Source organism: Symphalangus syndactylus, chromosome 11, assembly GCF_028878055.3.
Source record: "Symphalangus syndactylus isolate Jambi chromosome 11, NHGRI_mSymSyn1-v2.1_pri, whole genome shotgun sequence".
In the NCBI taxonomy this organism is placed as follows: Eukaryota; Metazoa; Chordata; class Mammalia; order Primates; family Hylobatidae; genus Symphalangus; species Symphalangus syndactylus.
Genome location: NC_072433.2, coordinates 13,100,629 through 13,121,638, shown reverse-complemented (window position 1 = coordinate 13,121,638; position 21,010 = coordinate 13,100,629). Strand labels below are relative to the sequence as shown.

At 38.3% G+C, this 21,010-nt stretch overlaps 1 protein-coding gene across 23 annotated transcripts in view; it reads right to left on the bottom strand.

Annotated features, from left to right (window-relative positions):
- NCOA2 (nuclear receptor coactivator 2) overlaps positions 1-21,010 on the bottom strand; it is a 298,236-nt gene that overhangs the window by 98,276 nt on the left and 178,950 nt on the right. For 20 of the 23 annotated variants that reach the window (XM_055232966.2, XM_063612651.1, XM_055232952.2 and 17 more), the window contains 2 exons: positions 11,508-11,612; positions 8,767-8,939 (listed from right to left, as the gene is read on the bottom strand). In XM_055232966.2, coding sequence (XP_055088941.1) covers positions 8,767-8,939; positions 11,508-11,593 — 259 coding nt within the window. In that variant the 5' untranslated portion in view covers positions 11,594-11,612. Of the gene's footprint in view, positions 1-8,766; positions 8,940-11,507; positions 11,613-11,843; positions 12,385-12,938; positions 19,379-21,010 lie in introns of those variants that run through there. The other 3 variants (XM_055232963.2, XM_063612652.1, XM_055232962.2) reach the window with 3 other exon arrangements.

Here is a 21,010-nt window from a genome sequence, read left to right as displayed (position 1 = left end):
GCGGTTCACGCCTGTAATCCCACGACTTTGGGAAGCCAAGGAGGGCAGATCAGCTGAGCTCAGGAGTTCGAGACCAGCCTGGGCAACATGGCGAAACCCCGTCTCTACTAAAAATAACAAAAATCAGCCAGGCGTGGTGGTGCATGCCTGTAGTGGTGCACACCTATAATCCCAGCTACTCAGGAGGATGAGGCACAAGAATTGCTTGAACCCGGGAGGCAGAGGTTGCAGTGAGTGGAGATCACACCATTGCACTCCGGCCCGGAAGACAGAGCGAGACCTTGTCTCAAAAAAAGAACTGCTGCAGGTCCAAGGGTTAGGTAGATAATCCAACCTCCGCCATCAAGAAATCTGTCATTCAGTGGGTGAAGAAAAAGTGAAGTACCTAAAACACTAAACAAACACTAAACAGAGTAAGATCAGACAGTACAAGAAATGTCAAAGGAGATGAATTCATCTTTGTTTGGAGATTAGAAAGTGTTTTGTGAAAAAAAGCAGTGTTTGAGATGGGCCTTGAAGAATGAACAGTAGGAATGTAATGGGAATAGACAGCAACAGGAAAAGCAGTATTTTGGATAGGGAGGAAAGAATACAAATAATCACACAAAAGTGAAAAAGCACAAGTATGTGAAGTATGTGTCAGCAGCAGTAAGTAGTCAAGGGTAATGGGCTTTGGGTATACGTACTGATGAAATGAGCCACAAGAATACAGCAGTAGGCCAAATTGGTCAGACCCGAGGTCTTGGTGAAGCCGCCTTGCCACTGGACCTTCTACTATCATCCACCCAGATTCCCTGTCACTATACACTGCAAACGCGGAATAGCTGTTGAGTACCTTTAGCAGATTCTTACGGAGGAATGGCCGAGTATTACTCCCCTGGGCACAATGGCAGATACTATGCCCTAGCAATCAAAGTGGTAGGAGCAGGTAGCATACTGATTCACCGCCCCCCACCCTCTGACAAGCACAAGGGAGGGCTGAGCAGCCAGGAAACATGTGGGTGCTCTTCACTAAAGCTGGGGTGGGAGTAGGACAGAAGGTAAGGACTGGCAGCTAGTGGGCTCAGCCCAAGGGCTCTTATCTACAAATGTGCCCGCAGTGTCACAATATGACTCTGCATTAAGTCATTAGTGACAATGTCATAAGGAACTACAAACTAAGATATTATATTTAAGAATTTCTCTATCTTGGTGTTTGAACCTGCACGTGGGTACTTCTGAGTGTACTTTCCCTCTTCCTCTCTCTGTCCAGCTCTCTGTCATTGTGAGTCTCTCTCACTGTCTTTCACCTCTGTCATTTCCCCCTCTTCATTTCCTCCTGCTCCTTCTAAGTCTATTCAAATTATAAAAATAAATGAAAGCTTATTTATAAAACAAAATTTATTTCTTCTTATTGATGAATGAGAAATTTTACAGTTTTCTAACGTTTGTTTTAACTTCATTTTTTCTTGTTGTTTCATTAGTTATACACCTCTCCCCCTCTAGATTTAGAATTTTTAAAAATCCAAATTGTCTCCCTTTCCAAATATAGAGTATCTCTAGAGTCTGGAGAGGATGGTAGATGACTTCAAGCCAGCTCTGCTGAAGATGGTTAGAGGTCTCTCATTTAATGTTACCCTCTCCAAATTCCAATACTGCTTACTGTACTGGGCTTACTACTCTCCTGTCTAGCTCTGACTTGCCCTTTTCAGCCTCAAATCCAACCAAGTGCTTCCATACATCTTATTCTACAGTCTGACCTGGCACACACCGCATGCCACTGAGCACTCAGGCTCCTCTACTTTCTGTGTGGAGCGCCTCTCCCTCACGCCCAGCCCCAACTTTTTACCTATTAAAATCTTACTTTTACAGCAAGACCCAGTTCAAGTTTATTGTCCTCCTCGAAGCCTGTGCCAGCTTCTTCAATAATCAACAGGCTTCTTTAATAATCACATTCCTTTCCATTGTCCCCTACAGTTCCACAGCTAGTTGTCTGAAAGCTGATTTCCCCCCAAATGAGTGAAAGCTCCAAGAAAAAGAATCATGTACTTACTGATTGCTGGATTTCCCCTGGCAAATAACCATATGTCTTATGTACAGTATATACGCAATACAAAATTTATTGAATGAATACTGACTCTTGAATGAAAGCAATACATACAGTATTGATGTATGATTAGTGTCATACATCAATGACAGAATTAATTTCTTTTCATACAAGTACAAGATGATCAAGAAAACAAGGGATGTCTACTTTCTATTAGAGTGTGATAGCCGGCTTGGGTCTTGAAGTGAGAGCTCACATCATAAATCCTAAAGCATGAGAACACATTCAATTATTTAAATCCTCTTTATCTGAAAGCTGTTAAACAAAAAACTTCCATGTACTTAAGAAATAAAATAAGGGGATCCTACGAGGAAATGAGAATAGAAATTCCATCCCTGCTCACTAATTTTAAGGATTTCATTAACCATATAAGCCACTAAGCCACATGAAAATGTACGAAAATGAATTATATGTAGTTCAGTGGAAAAATAGTTTATCTTCATCAAAAACTGCAGTATCAGTGGGGTGTGGTGGTTCACGCCTGTAATCCCAGCACTCTGGGAGGCCAAGGCAGGTGGATCACCTTAGGTTAGGAGTTTGAGACCAGCCTGACCAACACGGTGAAACTCTGTCTCTGCTAAAAATACAAAAATTAGCCAGGCATGATGGTGGGCACTGTAATCCCAGCTACTCAGGAGGCTGAGGCAGAAGAATTGCTTGAACCTGGGAGGCGGAGGTTGCAGTGAACTGAGATGGCGCCACTGCACTCCAGCCTGGGTGACAGAGCCTGACTCCGCCTCAGAAAAAAAAAAAGAAGAAAAGAAAAGCAACTGAAAATGAATAGTGCTACTTCAGTGAATGCATCAACAATAAAAAAGTGAAACAGCCGGATGTGGTGACTCATGCCTATAATCACAGCACTTTGGGAGGCCTAGTGGGAGGATCGCTTGAGCTTAAGAGTTCAAGACCAGCCTGGGCCACCTAGTGAGATCCTAGCTCTTAAAATAAAAAATAAAATAAAATAAAAATAAGAAAGTGAAATAGCCGTTTTGCTGATATGGACAAAGTTTCAGTGGTCTGGACAGAAGATCAAGCCAGTCACAAGATTCCCTTAAATGAGAGGCTAATTGAGAACAAGGCCCTGACTATTTTCAATTCTATGAGAAGATGCACAAGAAAAGTTTAAAGCTAGCAAAGGTGAGTTCATAAAGTTTAAGGAAAAAATCCTCCGTAATATAAAAATAGAAGGTGAAGCAGCATGTGCTGATGGAGAAGCTGTAGCAAGTTATCCAGATCTGGCTAAGATCATTAATGAAGGTGGTTACACTAAGCAATAGATTTTCAATGTAGACCAAAAAAACCTTCTATTGGAAGAAGCAGCCATCTAGGACTTTCATAGCTAGAGGAGAGAAGTCAATGCCTCATTTCAAAGCTTGAAAGGACAAACTGACTTCTGTTAAGGGGCTGATGCAGCTGGTGACTTGAAGTAAATGTTCACTTCCCATTCTGAAAATCCTAGGGCTCTTCGTAAGAACGATGCTAAATCTACTCTGCCTGTGCCCTGAAATAACAAAGACTGAATGTCAGCACATTTGTTTATAGTATGGTTTACTGACCATTTTAAGCCCATTGTTGAGACGTACTGCTTAGAAAAAGATTCCTTTCAAAATGTTACTGCTCACTGGCTATGGACCCAGTTGCCCAAGAGCTGTGATGAAGATGTGCAAGGCCAAAAATGTTTGTTTTCATGCCTGCTAACACAGTATCTATGCTACAGCCATGTTTCAAGGTGTACTTAAGAAATACACTTTGTAAGGGTATATCTGCCACAGAGAGTGATTCTTCTGATAGATCTGGGCAAAGTACAAAGAAAAATATTCTGGAAAGGAATCGCCATTCTAGATGCCATGAAGAACATTCATGATTCATGGGAGGAGGTCAAAATATCAACATTAACAGGAATTTGGAAGAAGCTGATTCTAACCCTCATGGATGACTTGAAGGGATTCCCGACTTTAGTGGAGGAAGTAACTCTAGATGCAGTGGAAATAACAAGAGAACTGGAATTAGAAGTGAAGCCCAAGATGTGACTGAATTGCTGCAATCTCATGATCAAACTTCAACAAACGAGGAGTTGCTTTTTATGGATAAGCAAAGAAAATGGTTTCTCAAGATGGAATCAACTCCTGGTAAAGATGCTGTGAAAACTGTTGAAATGACAACAAAGGATTTAGAATATTCCATAAACTTAGTTGATAAGGCAGGAACAGGGTTTGACAGGACTGATTCCAATTTTGAAAGTTCTACTGTGGGTATAATGCCATCAAACAGCATTGCATGGTACAGAGAAATCTTTCATGAAAGTAAGAGTCCATCAGTGTGGCAAACTTCACTGTTACCTTATTTTAAGAAATCGTTACAGCCACCCCAGGCTTTAGCAACTCCCACCCTGATCAGTCAGCAGCCATCAACATTGAGGCAAGACTCTCCCACCAGCAAAGAGATTAGAACTTGTTGATGAGGCTCATATGCTTGTGAGCACTTTTTAGCATTAAGGTATTTTTAAATTAAAATGTATTAATTTTTTAAAGAATACCGTTGTACACTTAATAGACTACAGTACAGTGGAAGTATAACTTTTATACACCCTGGGAAAACAAAAAATTAATGTCACTTGCTTTATATTCGCTTTATGGTGCGGATCTGGAACTGAATCTGTAGTATCTCTGAGGTATGTCTATGCTTACTATTTTTCTGTGGAATAGAAGCAATATTAGCCTCCCAGTTAGGGAAAATGGTTATTTGCTATCTGTTTCCATGACTCCTGTTTCTAAGTTATAGAAGAGAGAAGTTCTAAACATTTATGACTATCATACCAAATATAAAGAAATATCCTACTTCAGTATCAGAAAGCTGCGATGACAGTGCAGATTCCAGACCCAGACTGCCCTATTCTTTCGCTTAATGGCTGTGTGACTTTGCCAGGCTACTTAACCACTCTGTGTCTCAGGTTCCCCTCCTGCCAAGGGGGAAAACAATACACTTATTCCATGGTTTGTTTTGAGTACTAAATAGGTTATCAAATCTGAGCACTTTAAAAACTGCCTGACACACAGTAAGAACTATTTAGTCTTAGCTGGTATTAAAAATTCTCCACAATTATTTAGCCAATAGAAGATCTAACTTAATTACTAAGTAACTAACTTAGCTAATAACTAAGGATTATGAATGTGGGCCAAATAAAACCCCACCAACATGTATGGAATTCTCTATTTGATGGCAGTCACACTATTAGCATCAAACTCTTGTGTGTACTTGCTCTGCTTCTACAAAGTCCATTCCACAGTTAATGCTCTTGGAGGGCTGGCGTTTATGAAACCTGGGTCTCATAAAGCGCTACGTACAACAGAATGCTTATTAATTTAAATAGCTGGTAATTTCCCCTCCAAATTTCCATCCTTTAGGCCATTTAAAAATCCTTTTCGTCTCTCCCTTTATTTACAAAGCATATAAAAGTTGAGAAGCAACTGACAAGAGCACAGACTTGAGGGAAAGAGCCCTCCATGCCTGGCTGACACGCCATAGCTTCTGACACTGGAGCGGGGTTCCATAAAGATGAGCCCAGCTTTCCTCATTGTGTATCTTTAGTATGGCCCCTCATGCAACCCAGTTTAACTTCGCTAGGATAAATACGCAGGTGGATTACATAATGCGCATGTTCTCCTGAGCTCCCAAATGCATTTATTCACGCTGACAACTAGGACTGAAATATAAATTAACTCTGGATAATGGTGTAAAGATGGTAGTTGGATTTTATTTATGCTGATTGGTCAGGGGATCAGTTGGGGTTGGGGGAAGACACAGAGTTAGAGTGAAAGGCTTTGACCTGACTTATGTGTTGTTCTTACTGGCTGTCAGATGATGAGAAAAATCAAACTGGCCCAAACAGAGCTGCTGATGGAGTGGTACGCAGGGGTTGCACAGATTTTCTGGCACCAGAAAAATTTTTTTACTTTCTACAAATAGGTCAGGCACAGTGGCTCACGCCTGTAATCCCAGTATTTTGGGAGGCTGAGGCGGGCGGATCATGAGGTCAGGAGTTCGAGACCAGCCTGGCCAACATGGTGAAACCCCATCTCTACTAAAAATACAAAAATTAGCTGGACGTGATGGCGCATGCCTGTAATCCCAGCTATTTGGGAGGCTAACGCAGGAGAATCGCTTGAACCCAGGAGGTGGAGGTTGCAGTGAGCTGAGATCGTGCCACTGCACTCCAGCCTGGGCAACACAGCAAGACTCCTTCAAAAAAAAAAAAAAAAAAGACAGAAAAAAAAGAAAAAATGGCATCTTTCTGCTTAAGTAGTAATGAAAACTACTGAACGTCTACTATGACAGGTGTTTACTGAATTTACATGGCTCATATCTTCAACAGCTATATGACGTAGGTGTTGTTAGCACTAAACTCTGTATGAGGCAACTGAGTCTCAGAGGTAAGATAATTTGCCCAGGTTCAAAAAGCTCCTAAATGGACCAGGATTCATACCTAGCTCCTGTCTGATTCAATTCTGCTCTTTTTAAAAAACCAATTATTAAACAAAGACTATTAGGAAAATATCAGAGTAATTGAGAACTTAAAAGTACATTTATGCTTTTCATTTTTTTCATTTGGTATTTAAGTTTTGCTTCCCTTTACAAAACACGTTGCTTTTCAAATTAGCAGGAACATTATTAGAAGAATAAGACGTGACAGGGTGTATATTGCTGCTTCTTGGGTGGTTGTGGTATGCAGCCTTATGATTGGAACTATGGTTAAGGTATGGCGCAGTCCCAGCGTGACACATCTAAACATGTTTTATGGTTTGAAGGGGGAATTACCAAGGTTTTGCAAACTTTAAAAACTTGTGCAAGATCTTCATTGTGGTTTATATATATATATATATGTTTTGAAATGTAGAAGTACTACCTAAACATGCAGTGTTCTCAAAACTGAATCATTCATAATCCTTAGAAACCTAAAACAAGAAGCTTAATGATTTCTTTACTGTAATGATATCAGCAACTAGAAACACAGCAACTTCAAGGCACTGGTTAACAACTTTAACCAATTATTTCTCCTAAGAGTTCTAGGAATATTATTTTATCCCTTTGCTGACACTAAAATATGAAGATACAAAATTGAGGTTTAAACTGAGTTTTTGATAACTAGTGAACCCCAAAGGGAAAAGAAAGACGAGTGATAAAGGGGACTGAAATGGGCACTGGGAGAAGAAACCCACTGGATGCTAAAGGTCATGGAGAAATCAGGAAATAAAGACTGATTTGCAGAGTGGGCTGGTGTTAGAAACTGTGTTGTGAATGCTATATGTATATTTTTATGTTCTTAGAAGACAGAACTATACTTGTAAAACTATTTTATACAGAATTTAGCTCAACAGTATATGTATGAAAATGGAAAATGCTAAGATGATATGCTAATAGGTAGCTAGGATTTTGTGACAGATAAGAGCAGACAGTTTCAGTCTCATGTATTATAAAGACAAAGACATTATTTTTATGAAATATGCCTTTTTTGACTATTATATAAAAGGCAGATTTTAAAAATTTGAACTCTAAGAGGATGCATTCAAAAACAGATTATAGGTTGGGCACGGTGGCTCACGCCTGTAATCCCAGCCCTTTGGGAGGCCGAGGCAGGAGGGTTGCTTGAGGTCAGGAGTTCGAGACCAGCCTGGCAAACACGGTGAAACCCTGTTTTTACTAAAAATACTAAAAAATTAGCAGGGCATGGTGGCAGCCACCTGTAATCCCAGCCACTCGGGAGGCTGAGGCAGGAGAATCGCTTGAACCGAGGAGGCAGAGGTTGCAGTGAGCTGAGGATCATACCACTGCACCCCAGCGTGGGCGATAGAGTGAGACTCTGTCTCAAAAAAAAGCAAAAAAAAAAAAAAAAACACATCAGATTACAAAAGATAATAATCTCCCCAGGCCTAAAGAAAAGCAGTACGCAGATACTTCAAGAGCATATATTGGCCCTGGGCACCAAAACGTTGTTCATACATGCCGAATAAAGATTTATTTTTGGCACCACAAAGTCAAATGTGTTCTTAAAAACATTATTTTCTTGATATTTTTCTGTAGGCAAAAATATCAAAGAAAAGAATCATAAAATTATCTCAGAAAAAAAGAAAACCATAGGAAGAGAGCTGTCATGTTCTGTGTTTCAAGTTCACAGATAGATTTCTTACTGGAGGTTAGAGCCTTTCAAATCTCTTGTCATTCAGGATATGAAATTCTAATCTAGTGGCATGGCCAGTTGAGGCTCAGACTAATCAAATATGCTGACTAGCTGAAATAGGAGGTGCTTCACTTCCTTACTTCTGGTTTACATCTCAAACTGGCTGCTACTTGCAACTTTTGATGGTCACTTGCTGTGTGTGCCTTGAAAATGCCATGGTGTGGGGAGGAGAATTGTGGGCACCTAATTGAGTTTACTAGATGAAAAGTTCCATCACCCTGACTCACCTCAGTCTCCTCTGTCTTTAGGGAATGGCTGAATTTTATACAAAGCCTATTTATAAACCACTGCAAGTGATACTTGCATTCATCTTACACTGTGACATCATTTCCTCATCAATAATTTAAGCATAAGAAATGGATTAAAGGGACTCTGAAGGGACTTCTCACACAGGGAAAAACAGAAACCAATTCAACTCTTCAAAATACTAATTCAGTCCTCTTACCTTGTTCTTTGATCTGACGAATTTGCTTCACAGTTTCTTTTAAGATTGCACATTTGTCAGGTTTGAAGTTAAAGTTGTCTATATCATTAAAATTTGCAAAAATCAACTCTGCAAGTTCTTCTATATATTTATTTTCCTGTTCACGATTACGTTTTTCAGTGTTCCTTTTGGGGCTTAAAAGAAGAAACACATTTTTATGATGTATTTGAAAAAGAGCTATTGTGAAAAAAACAAACGTGTTAAACAAGTTTAATACAAAGATAGCAAACAAAAGCTACCTATATAAACACAGAAATACTTTTGGGGGAAAAAACACAACTTTCCAAAAGTATTCCATGTTTTTTAAAAAAATCAACCTAAGCCTAGTTTGTAATGAAACTATCTGTTCAATGTGTTTGGCGTCTCCCACTGGACTGCCCGCTTCACAGTGACCAGGACTGTGCTCATCGCTGTGCTTAGTGCAGTACTTGAAACAAGTGGGCACCAAATTAATTGACAAATAAGAGAATGTTTCAAAAAGGTAAAGGAGGTTATATTTTAAAAATTATTTAAGATTATTAAAAGAGAAGTTAACCCAGTTAATAACAGGAATAAATTTCAATAATTTTTGGTAAAACATAAAAAATAAAACCAGATATTTATAATTTTATAGACTTCTTCAGAATGTTAGTAAGCAAACCAAACAGCCTTTTTAGGTAATGGAAAAAGTCACAATATAGCTAGAAACAAAAGTGAAACTGACCCAGGAAATTTGTTAACTGTCCAAGTTGAATGACATGCAAAATATGAACAAACAGTCCAATTTCAACTAAAGTTTTAAAAAGTTAATGAAATGGAAAAATATCAAAAGAGGCAAAATCTCATTATAATGTGACAAAATAGTAAACTCAAAAGTTCCTTTTCATAATAACAGCATACAATTATTTTCTCAAGTGCAAAGTAGGGCCCATTAAATGACATTCAAAACAATACAATAAGGAAGAAAAGCAAGTTGCTTAATGTAGCAGCTTTCTGTATTTTTATATATAATTATTTGTATATAATACTAATTTAAAAATTTCTGGATTCACAATAGACTTTCATATATTCATCTCTAAATATGTTTGATTTTCATAAAGTAATACATAATATAATACAATGTCTCTATTTTATAGTGTTTATACAATTTGTCCAGGATCACCCCACCAATTACTAGCAGAGTAATTCAGAATTTGGTTTTTTTTCTAAGTCTCATTTTTACCTGTAGCTTCCGTTTTTACAGCAAAAGGTAAAGAGTGGCTGGAATGCTTAGAATAGCCCAGTTCCCATTCTGGCCCCCTCCACCACCCTCCACCCATTCCCTCTCACCCTCACACAAGGTAAGAAATAAATGACAAATAGGTGAGAAAGGGGAGTTGTGTTCAAAAGACCCCTGAGCGCCCCAGAGGGAGGGCTCAGAGATCTGCCACTACAGCCCACAGCTGGGACAGTTCCCATTTACTCCCACTGCCTCCCCAGGTAGGGCTACTGACTATTAAAGGCAGTCTGACAGACAGAAGTTTGTGGTTTACCAGGAAATACTAGGGAACCTAGAGGAGCTGGGGGCTGGGATGTAGAGAGTGGAGATTTATTGGGCTTGATGTTTTGCTTGGCAACTAGAAGGGGAAAAGGGAATATAAAATATTGGTGTTTTGCCCTTTCTCCTGCTCTGCCTCTGTTGGTGACTTTTCCTAGCCCTCTTCCCTACTATTTTTCATGTCTGATGTTTTTACTGTCCATTAGGTAGAAGGTGTTTTTATTTAATTCTTAAAATTATATGATTTAAAACATTGAAAAAGTGAAAAGTCTCTCTTCTACTTTTGATAACTATTTGCCCAGTTCTCATCCACCGAAACAGGTAGCAACAATTATTGTTTCTTATCCTAAAACAACACAGATTCTTTTTTTCTTCCTTGTTTATACAAATGGTAGTATTCCATAAACATTTTCTAAACCTTGCTTTTTGTCTGTAACAATACTCTTAAGAGATTTTTTTTCATATTAACCCATAAAGAGTGTCCTCATCTTTATCCCAGCTGCATTGTGTTCCAGGTTCTAGATGTACCACAGCTGTTTAACAGACATTTAGGTTTTTCCAAATCTTTTGCAATTTGAGTAACCTCATATACACATCATTTTGCATGTGTTAAAGTACATAATAGGAAAATTCCTAAAGGTGGAATGGCTAGTTCAAACAGGATATGCATTTATAATTTTGATACTGCAAAATTACCCGACATGGGCGTTATAACAATTCACACTTCCACCCATAATATATGAGATGAAATTTGCTTTAAAATTCTTTGTTTTATTCACTAAAGAGCCACAATCTTTGTTCTCAGCTCAGAAGTACATGGGTTTAACATTTTATGTCATTAAAAATAAAACAACAAAAAATAAAACCCATTATAAAATTAACGGCACATCTTCTTACTATACGATCTTCTTGTTATAATATTGTGTAATCAAACTCAATATTATGAAATAAATTGATTCTAAGAGTCAAACGATATCAGAAGTTTACAGCTTTCCTCTTTTTGTAAAGAATACAATCTGTAACTGATTTGCATATTCAAAATGTAAGCAAGTACATATTCAGCGATTTAATTAAGGAGAAAAACCAACACAGTATTTGAATCGGCAGTAAAATCAATGCTAAAATAACAAAGAAACACTCATGTGGCTTTAATAAATACTGATTCCTTTTCTCAGCAAGAACTAACCTGGGTCCAAGTTGGTCAGGACATTCCTTGCGCTTTCTTGTCTCTGCCCTGGAGGGGTCAGAGGTATTTTCTCCCATCCCACTCATCTTGAACACATATCAGCAACTAAAACAGAAAACAAAGAGGAAGAAAAAAATGAAGAGAGCTGATGATGAAGTGTCTGATCATTTTACCAACAATAAAAGAACTTTGACTCCAATCAGATATTTGAGACCAGTAATTAACACATTGTTTTATGTGCATGTATAATTTCTAATATAAAAGCCGTCTCTTTAAAAAAATCTTTTAAGATTAAGCAAATGTAAAGGTTAACATTTAAGCAACAAACAAGCCTACCTCATTGGGCCCAAATTCTTTAAACAGGAGTTGTATTTCAACAGCACCATGAACTACATCTACCAGCTCTGGGTTTGGGCTGCCAGCCTCCAGTTTCAAGAGTGATCTTGCACCATGTGGAAACTACAGGTGTTGTAAGGGGCTCCTCCCAGTCTCTGTTTTGGGTTAGCCAATGTGAAGTCTGTGCTGCAATAGCTCACCCACGACAGACAGCCCAGGGAAGAGCCAGTGCCAGGACACGAAATTGAGGATTTTCGAATTTAACTAGGTACATCTGACACCCCTGTAGCCCTGAGTTCCTGCACAAGGCCTCTTCATCAATGCCCCCTAGTGGGGGATCTTCCTGGCCCCTCGGGAAGCTCCTGTGCCTGGCTCTCCTGCAGCAGCTGCCTGGCTGCTCCTCCTTCGGTGCCCTCTCTCTGTGGCAGCTCACCTCCCTGCACACAGCATGGTCGCTTCCTCTCTCACATCCTGCCACCTCCAAACTTTCCTTCCCTCAGCTGGTTCTGGCTGCTGTCGCCAAAGGTCTTAAGATATGCCCCAAAAGTCAGGGGAACTTTACTGACCCCAAGTGGGAAGGACCATGATCAGCTCCTGCTTGCTGAATTCCTCTCAATAAGAAAATAAAAAAAAAAAATAAGAAAACCAGTGTGCTCGTCATCACTAACATAATCAAAATAGTATTTAGGTAAGCAAGAACAAGCCAGTGACAGAGGTTTAAGTACTAAAAGAGCTAAACAAAGAGGCTTACAAAGACTGTGAGGAAAACATAAAAGATAAACTCAAGGTGTTCAATAACTGCTTACCAAAAGAAAAAACAATGCAGCAGGACCAGTTGAAATCTGCATTTAAAGTCTTTCCTAGAGGTCCTATTCTATACTACTTCCCCTTCCTTCTGGCCCCCAGACTTCTAAATTGCCTTTGCCCTCCTTTACTTTTTTGTAGTGGCTTCTTTTCTTTTCTGGATAGAAAAAAAAAAAAAAAAATCAAAGGGAAGGCCAAGTGCATTAGAAGACAGAGAACTTAAGGAAGACGACAGGGGACAATCGAGAGTAAGGACAAAGAGCAAGGAGGTCTAAGGAACATAACGCGTACCAGTCAAATCGCTGGGCTGCTTCTTCCCTGTCATCTGGGCTGCCCAGTCTCAGCTGTACTACAATAATTTCTTCTCGCCACTTCTGATACAATAGCGCAGTGGAGTTAGTTTTTTTTTTTTTTTTTAAAGAGTCATATGTAAGCAGAATGAAGAAATACTGTATCCATTTACGGAGGCTGCACCCATGGTACACATTTGATTCAAGCGGTGACACAGAAGGGAATAATTCTCAAAGCTGATACCCAAGCTTCTTGCTGGTTAGGGCAATGCAACCAAGTCCCAATGTCCCACACTGTGGTCACAATTTTGGCCTGATAATAAGTATAATCTGTATTTATTTACTATGAGAGAGGCAGACTACGACAGGCAGAATAGCAGAGAAGTTAAGGGCCAGTATTCATGTCCAAGCTTCACCACTTTTAGCTATGTGAGGCTCACTTGAGACCAGGAGTTGGAGACCAGCCTGGGCAACATAGCAAGATCTCATCTCTATAACAACAACAAAACCCTAAATTCCAGAACCCTTCTCAGATGATACCTTATAGACAATCACTTTCAGTACTTCTCTCTGAACCACAATTCCCATGGTTTCAATCATGAGATGTAAGAAAAAACATTACACATCCAGTCTGAGTAAGCTTTCAACAAATGACCTAGGAGATTTTCACTCTGAAAGCAGCTTTCTAGAAGTCATACAAACTTAAGAAAGTTTCTATCATTAAAATAGAGCCTTCAATATACAGCATAGTAAAATGCCCTATATAGTAGGTATAGGTGACAAGTTTTGTTGTTAAAATGGCTATTTCCCCCTCAAAAGTATTGCCACGTATACTAAAATGTATAGTACTATCAGAAAGATCAGATAGCTTTCAACAGACAATTAAAGTAAGTGACTGTTTTACCTAAAGTCATATACACCCAGTTTGAGGATGATTTAACATTATTATTTGCATCATTTACCTGTGAATATTCTAAATTACATACACGAACAACTGTAACATACGAGGGACAGCACTGGGACACAGGGACCAGAGGGAGGGAGAAGAGGAGCCATTTTCTAGTCTAAGTATAGTAAAATCATTTGAGCAGACTGTTTATAATTTGCTTGTACCTACTCAAGGTTGGCTTAAAAACCACTCTATTTGTAGACTGAAAATACCATAATTTCCTCTTGAAGTAAGTTATTGAAATGCCAAGTGGTTTTCCCTTTTGTTATGTGGTGGTATCTTAAACACACTGCCTCAAAATCTGCACCTTTCGGCTTGATGAACATAATTGCTTCCCTATATTTTTGTGTCTACTGCACATGTCCTCTTCTTAGAGCAACATTCCTGGGCTATGTGCCCCAGTACACACCTCCAACCTACCTTTCCACCACCAAGGGGAAAGCGGGGTGGAGTCGGGGATGCCTGACCAAGCCAAGGAAGGATGGCTGCCTCCTAGTAACCTCCAGGAAGTGCCAACATACAAGGATGCCCTGTCTGAATCACTGCAAATCACCCATAAAAACAAAAAGGAGACAGACCTGAGACCAAAAGAGAGGGGAGAGAATGTAACACTGACACAGGAAAGGGAGGAGAAGGACGGGGGTGACAGGCAGCTGCAGTCCTAGAACAGACACATAAATTTATGCCCTGCGTTTTAGTAGGAGAGCCAGATAAATAACAGAGAACCTCATGAATGAGGTGCTCTAACCTAGTGGACTGCCTGATATTTCTAATGCTCTATGTGAGGAGGCTGGGCTGGCAGCAAGTGTCAGTATTCCACACTGGAACAGGAGGTGGGGCCAGGTGAGTTCATTTTTCCCCCCACTCAAAATACTGGGCAATGCAGAAGTGACACAAATAAAAACCAGAGAGAGATAGATAAGTTATAAAAATGACTTTCTTCTAAGTTATATAAATTACTTTTTCTATATAAATGTACATTCTAGTGTATATTCACTCATAGAGAAATATCTAAAATAAACTCTATGGACAGAGGAATTTTGATGCACTTTTGTAGATCGAAGTTAAAAAATTCATTTCCAGTGTAAAGGTAGGAGACGGAAAATAGTAAAGAGCAGCACTGAAGGTTCTAAAATTTCATTTGGTGACCAGCTCTAAATTAATAGTTTCTTATAATTTCTGCACACTCACATGAAATTAAAATTCTTAAGCATCTCACTGTCAATGCTGAAACTGTTTAACGTAAATCACACAAACTGAAAATGACACAAACTCTCAGGCTGTATTTGATGGTAATTACAGTCATTGAGAGCAAACCAGTTTCTACCAGATGTTGGGGGTTGTGAAAGGACAAGGCTGAAAAAAAAAGTTTCAAATCATCCATTCTTGTTATCTGTAACAACACAATAGCCCTGCTTTCACAGTGACCATACATCCTCCCTTACATCCCTTGATATCAACTTGGATGAGCTAGACGGTAGCGAAGAGTTACAGCCTTACGATTATTAAGTTTTATCTCTAAAAAGTAACAATATTCTGGGAGGGGTGAACAAAGCCAGTTGAATCCTTAGTGTAATGACAGAAAGCAAAATAAAATGTTAAACCTCAACACAATTCAAAAATGTACTTTCATGGAATTCACCAATATAACTTATAAGGTAACAAAAGCTGTTGCTCTCAATACAACCTCATACCATTAAAGCTTGTTAATCATCCATAATTTATGTAAACGATAATATGCATTTTATCTTTTATCAGGACAGGCTATCTTCCAAACAAGGCTTGTAAAACTGCCAGATGCATTATATACAGAACAAATTCAGTTAAAGAATAAGGATACTACTGCTGCTGAACTCCAAACATAATAAAGTGATCTAACATCTGATCCTGACTGCTAGCTCCAATAAATGTTCTTAAAGTTAGGCCTTCTCTGAAATTCCCCAAGTTAGAAACGACATAGAAAGAGCTACTGAAACCACTTCTCTTATGAATGTCTACCTGAAGAGGACCTGCCTGATAAATCATCTAGCTCTTGTTATGAGAACAGAAAGACTTAGAGACTTCCAAGGTTCCTTCTAAACTCTCTTTACGATAGACATGTGAAATTGTATAGTATGTAGTCTAACCCTTTACAAACTTTTAAAACCAAGAAATGCTCAAGCAATATTAAAAGTATACATAAAACCTCACTTAAATACTCTTCCATTTCTATTCAACTAAACTACAAAAGGATAATCTTTTAGAGCCCACTGTTTCTCAGAATCCCACCTCAACAGCTAAAGCTGCATCCACTATTGCTTTATCACAAATGAAAACATTTGCTCATTTTAAACTGGTAACAGTTTCTCCTTCAAAGTATACTGTGTTCCAAGAGCGATCCAAGCAAAATTTCTGGGCCAGGCTCTGATAAGTCTAAAAAACATAGTATCTAATTCTTCAATAAACAAAATGTGCTTTTTGGATGTAGATGCCTGAGAAAGGTAGAAAAGAAAGTAGGCCAAACTTGGGAAGTCAGTAAGATGATACAGTAGACATCCAATTGCTAGAGGAAGGGAAATACCTCTTTTCAAATAGGGTTAATTGGTCGAAATTACCCAAAGCAGACATTATTTTGGCAAGATCCCAACTTCTGGCAACAGTTGAATAAATATTCTATGCAGGAAATACACAGACTACTCAAGGATATAATGTCGATTCATACAAAGAATCATCACACAGACAAAACAGAAGTAGAACTATGTGGATTTACTAAACGCTGGGATGACAGCACACAGAAAATCAAACGCTGCTTCCCATTGGCAAACTAATAATGCATTTAACAGTGATAGAGGACATGACACAATATTTTAAAAATTTTTACCTAGTAAAATTATGTATTGTTTCCTCCCAAGTGTCATTACTCTTTTTTACCAGATCATAAGGGCTCTTTTAATTCATCTTTACATAACACTGTAGTGCTTCTTGGTTTTCACACAGTAAAATTTTAATTTGCCTCACATACTATAGTATCTACAGATTAATGTACAGACTCAAAAAACTGTACATTAATTCATATAGTAACAATAGTTAAGTCACAAAGTTTAGAGGACTCACTTCAAATAAATCCAGAAAAATCCAGAATTTGTTTTCAAATAAGTTCAACTTTACTAGTTTACAGCAGTTTACTGTACATTTGCCTTTTAAAAATAACAATAAGATAGACACAAACCACTATTATTAGGATATGATTTTCAATACTAAAACACTAGCCATTTATTGTTAGGTAGAGGATTAAAGAAAGTAACATATCCTACAACTACAACTAGTCTCTAGGTAAACTGGCTTTAGCATCTACCTTCTCTTATGCTGTGTCTTAGTCCAGGAACAGTAATAACAGTGTATAAACAAATGTCTAAGCTAAAAATTCCTTCCTCTCAGTATCGTCTGCTCTTAGATTACTTTTGTATAATGGCCTTAAAGTGGTGTATTAGACAGTAACTAGAAAACATATTCCATTTTCTGACTGAAAGCCAATAATACTCATGAATTTTTTAGCTGAAAGACACTTCAAGATGCCATTGGGAAGACTGTAATAAACACATTAGGCTGCAAACGGGCAGTAGCAGCTCTTTAACACATGCTGCAATAATCAAATAAATGGCTACATTCACGTTCACTGGTTACACAAATATTGTGCTGTAACATATCCATCATCTGCATCTCTCCTAAAGAAGGGGAAAACCTCCTTAAAAGTCTTATCTTAGCAAAATTCAAGGCAGAATACATAAGTAGCAGAGAGCTGTTCTAAACTATCATTACCAACATGGGGGAAAATGTCTAGTCTGACATCAGTGGCACATGATGGCTTCTACTTTCTAAATTCTCATAGGCCAAGTTCCTTAACATAGCCAGTTACTGGACTGCTTATATATCGACATCAGCTGGTGCGAATATGGCCAGGAATAGCAAGACTAGGTTTTAATAAGGCCTCAGATGAGAAAACATCGCGGGAAGAAGCTGCATTCCTTGCATAACGTAAGCATTTTCCCTCCCCTTCAAGCAGAGTGTACTCAGTGTCTTTTTATTATTCTGAAAACCAGTTTTCACCAAAGGCTTAGCATTCTGGAAAGAAGTCATCAAATCAAGGACTACAATGTAGTGCTTGTGTCTGAGTTTCATAACTTGTCCAGACTAAAATTCAATTATCTGTCTTTATTCTGAAACCCATTTTAAATTTTGTTATGAGATTAAAAAATGACTTTCTAATTCCTGAGAAAGTTAACTGGCAAGGTCAAGACAGTCTGTACCTCTACAAACAGTGTTTTTATCATTTGAGTTGTCAACAGTTCTTAAATAAATGAGAGTTCTCTCTCATAGCGTAATATGTTGTTTGGTTTTTTTGCTAACATTTATTGAAGACTTATGAGTTAGGTTACTTAGTACATATTTCCTTGCTTAAAAGCCACAATTTGATATGTATATATACATCTTATAGATTATCTAACCTCTCCGACCTGTTTCCAGTAATTTGCCTAAGTACCACAGATCACGGGTGTAATGATAATAACCATCATCCATGGAGTGTTTCTACGTTGGCTGGTGTTTTCTACGTACTTTACCTGTATGCACTCCTTCAGTTCCTGTAACAGCCTGATTATCACCATTGTATAGATGAGGAAATTGAGGTACAAGAGAAATAAAGTAACTTGAACAAGGCCACACAGGAAGTCTTGGAGCTCATGAATCCAAACAGTTCCTCAATTCTTAACCACTGTAATGTGGGCATTGAAGGTTCCTATACTTTGATACTTTCACTGAAGACAGAAATTTATAAACTAGTGTATATTACAGGAAGCACTATATTTTAACTTAGTCAACAGTGACTACGTAATTTGAAAGCACTTTTCTTTTTCTTAAAAACAGTATCACCGTGAAATGTAAAACACTTCTTTCTGTTAAACAGTGCGTATGTTAGAATCGTGTATCCATTTATTCAATAAATAACTAATGCTCCAGGCACTGCTGCAGACGCTGGAGAGAAAGTCATGACAAAACAGCTAACAGTCCTTGTCCTCCTGCAGCGCACACTCCAGTGCAGAAAAGAGGTCATGCTCAGCTCATGCACAATTATTCCCCGAAGATAAGCAAATATTTTTGTTATTATTGAATTTATTATGAAGTTATTAAATAAGACACGAACTAGAAATTTTATCTGGCATACCAAGAATGCTCAGTTTCACTCAAAACAGTAAAAGCCTTCTTTCTTCTGTTTCAGAAATGGTAATTGGTTAATTTAAAAAGTCAGTTATGAAGGGTAATTGTAAAAATGATACATACTACCTTAATAATTTCCTTTTAATTTTAAACACATAAATGTAACTTTGAGTCTCAGTCTCCACTGGAGTTTCACAGTGCCCTTCTTGCATAAATCATACCTATACCTATAATTTATCATCTAAATAGTGGACAATAAAACCAGTGTCTACTCTCTAATTTCTGTTTATTTAAAACAGACCTAGAACTTATAGACACTTAGATTTCTTAAAAGTGCTTATAAGGTACAGATTTGTATGATTTTTTCCCAGTCTATTAGACATGTGTCATGTGTCCTATACACCCATTTGGCAGCAATGTTTCTTCATTTCACTTTGAGTCTTAGTTTTCACAGAAACAAATGTATCTTTTCAAACTCACACTTGATACGTTACATATATTTAATTAAATTATGTCATTATAATAACAAGTACAACTGGCAAAAACTGTTTGGGAAACAAGAATCTGGCTCTTGGTAGGCACACAATATCATGGCTAGGTGCAGAATGCCCCACCCCCTGCCCTGCTCCTCCCTGTCCTCCTGCTCCTCTGTTCCCCTACCCCTCTCCTCTCCTGTCTGGAGTGGGATGTACTTAAGTTGCCCATCATCCTGAGACTCTCAGACAGCGGCAGCATCATGCCATGATTTATTAAGGGGGAATACAGATCACAACAAATATTAGTGAATATCTATTATGCACCAAGCGAGGTTCTAGTTATTGGAGAATATAGCAATAAACACAACAGACCAAGTCACTGACTCTTATATTCTAACAGGAAAGTAGGGAGAGGGTGGGGAATAGTAAAACAAACAAAATATTTACCACATCAGACAGTGATTAGAGGTATAAAAAAAACAAGGTAGGGCCGGGCGCAGTGGCTCACGCCTGTAATCCCAGCATTTTGGGAGCCGGGACGGGTGGACCATGAAGTCAGACGTTCGAGACCAACATGACCAACATGGTGAAACCCGCCTCTACTAAAAAATACAAAAATTGGCCGGGTGTGTTGGCGCACACCTGTAATCCCAGCTACTCAGGAGGCTGAGGCAGGAGAATCGCCTGAACCTGCCAGGCAGAGGTTACAGTGAGCCGAGATCGTGCTATTGTACTCCAGCCTGGGTGACAAAGTGAGACTCTGTCTCAAAAAAAAAAAAAAAAAAAAAGAAAAGAAAAACAAGGCAGTAAGATTAAGATAGAGTATAATGTAGATGGGGTGAGGGATACTATTTTACATAGGTAGCCAGCAAAGTCCTCTCAGATGGGTGTTATCTGAGAGCTTTCTAACAGATCTCTAAGATTCATAATACAATTTCTTTAATATACAACCATTAATCATATGAAAAGCTGTACAATGTTGTGGCTTAGATCACATTCTCTGGTGTCGACTCTGGCTGGAAATCCCTAGAACACCACACACATATTAGTTATTTGACCCGGGGCAAGTTATTTAATTAACCTCTTTGGAGCTTTGTTTCTTCATTTGTAAAACTGGAGCAATAATACATACCTTTATAGGCTTGCTGAGAGCATGAAATGTAAAGGGCACAGAAGAGCAGCTGGCATATAGTAAGGGCTTATTTAATAAACATAAACTGTTATCTGAATTTAATAGACTATAAATGTTTATAAAATAATCTAAATTGATGGTGAATTTGGAAAGAAAAATTAATTTAAAAAGAAAATTAAAAAATTAAAAATTAAAACAGAAAAGTTATAAAAATATTAGCAGTTAAATTATTTCAATGGGCATTACAGGTGTAATTTAATTTTTGTATTTTCCAAATTCCCTTTCATTAACACATCAGACTTCTGTGAGTTTATAATAAGAAC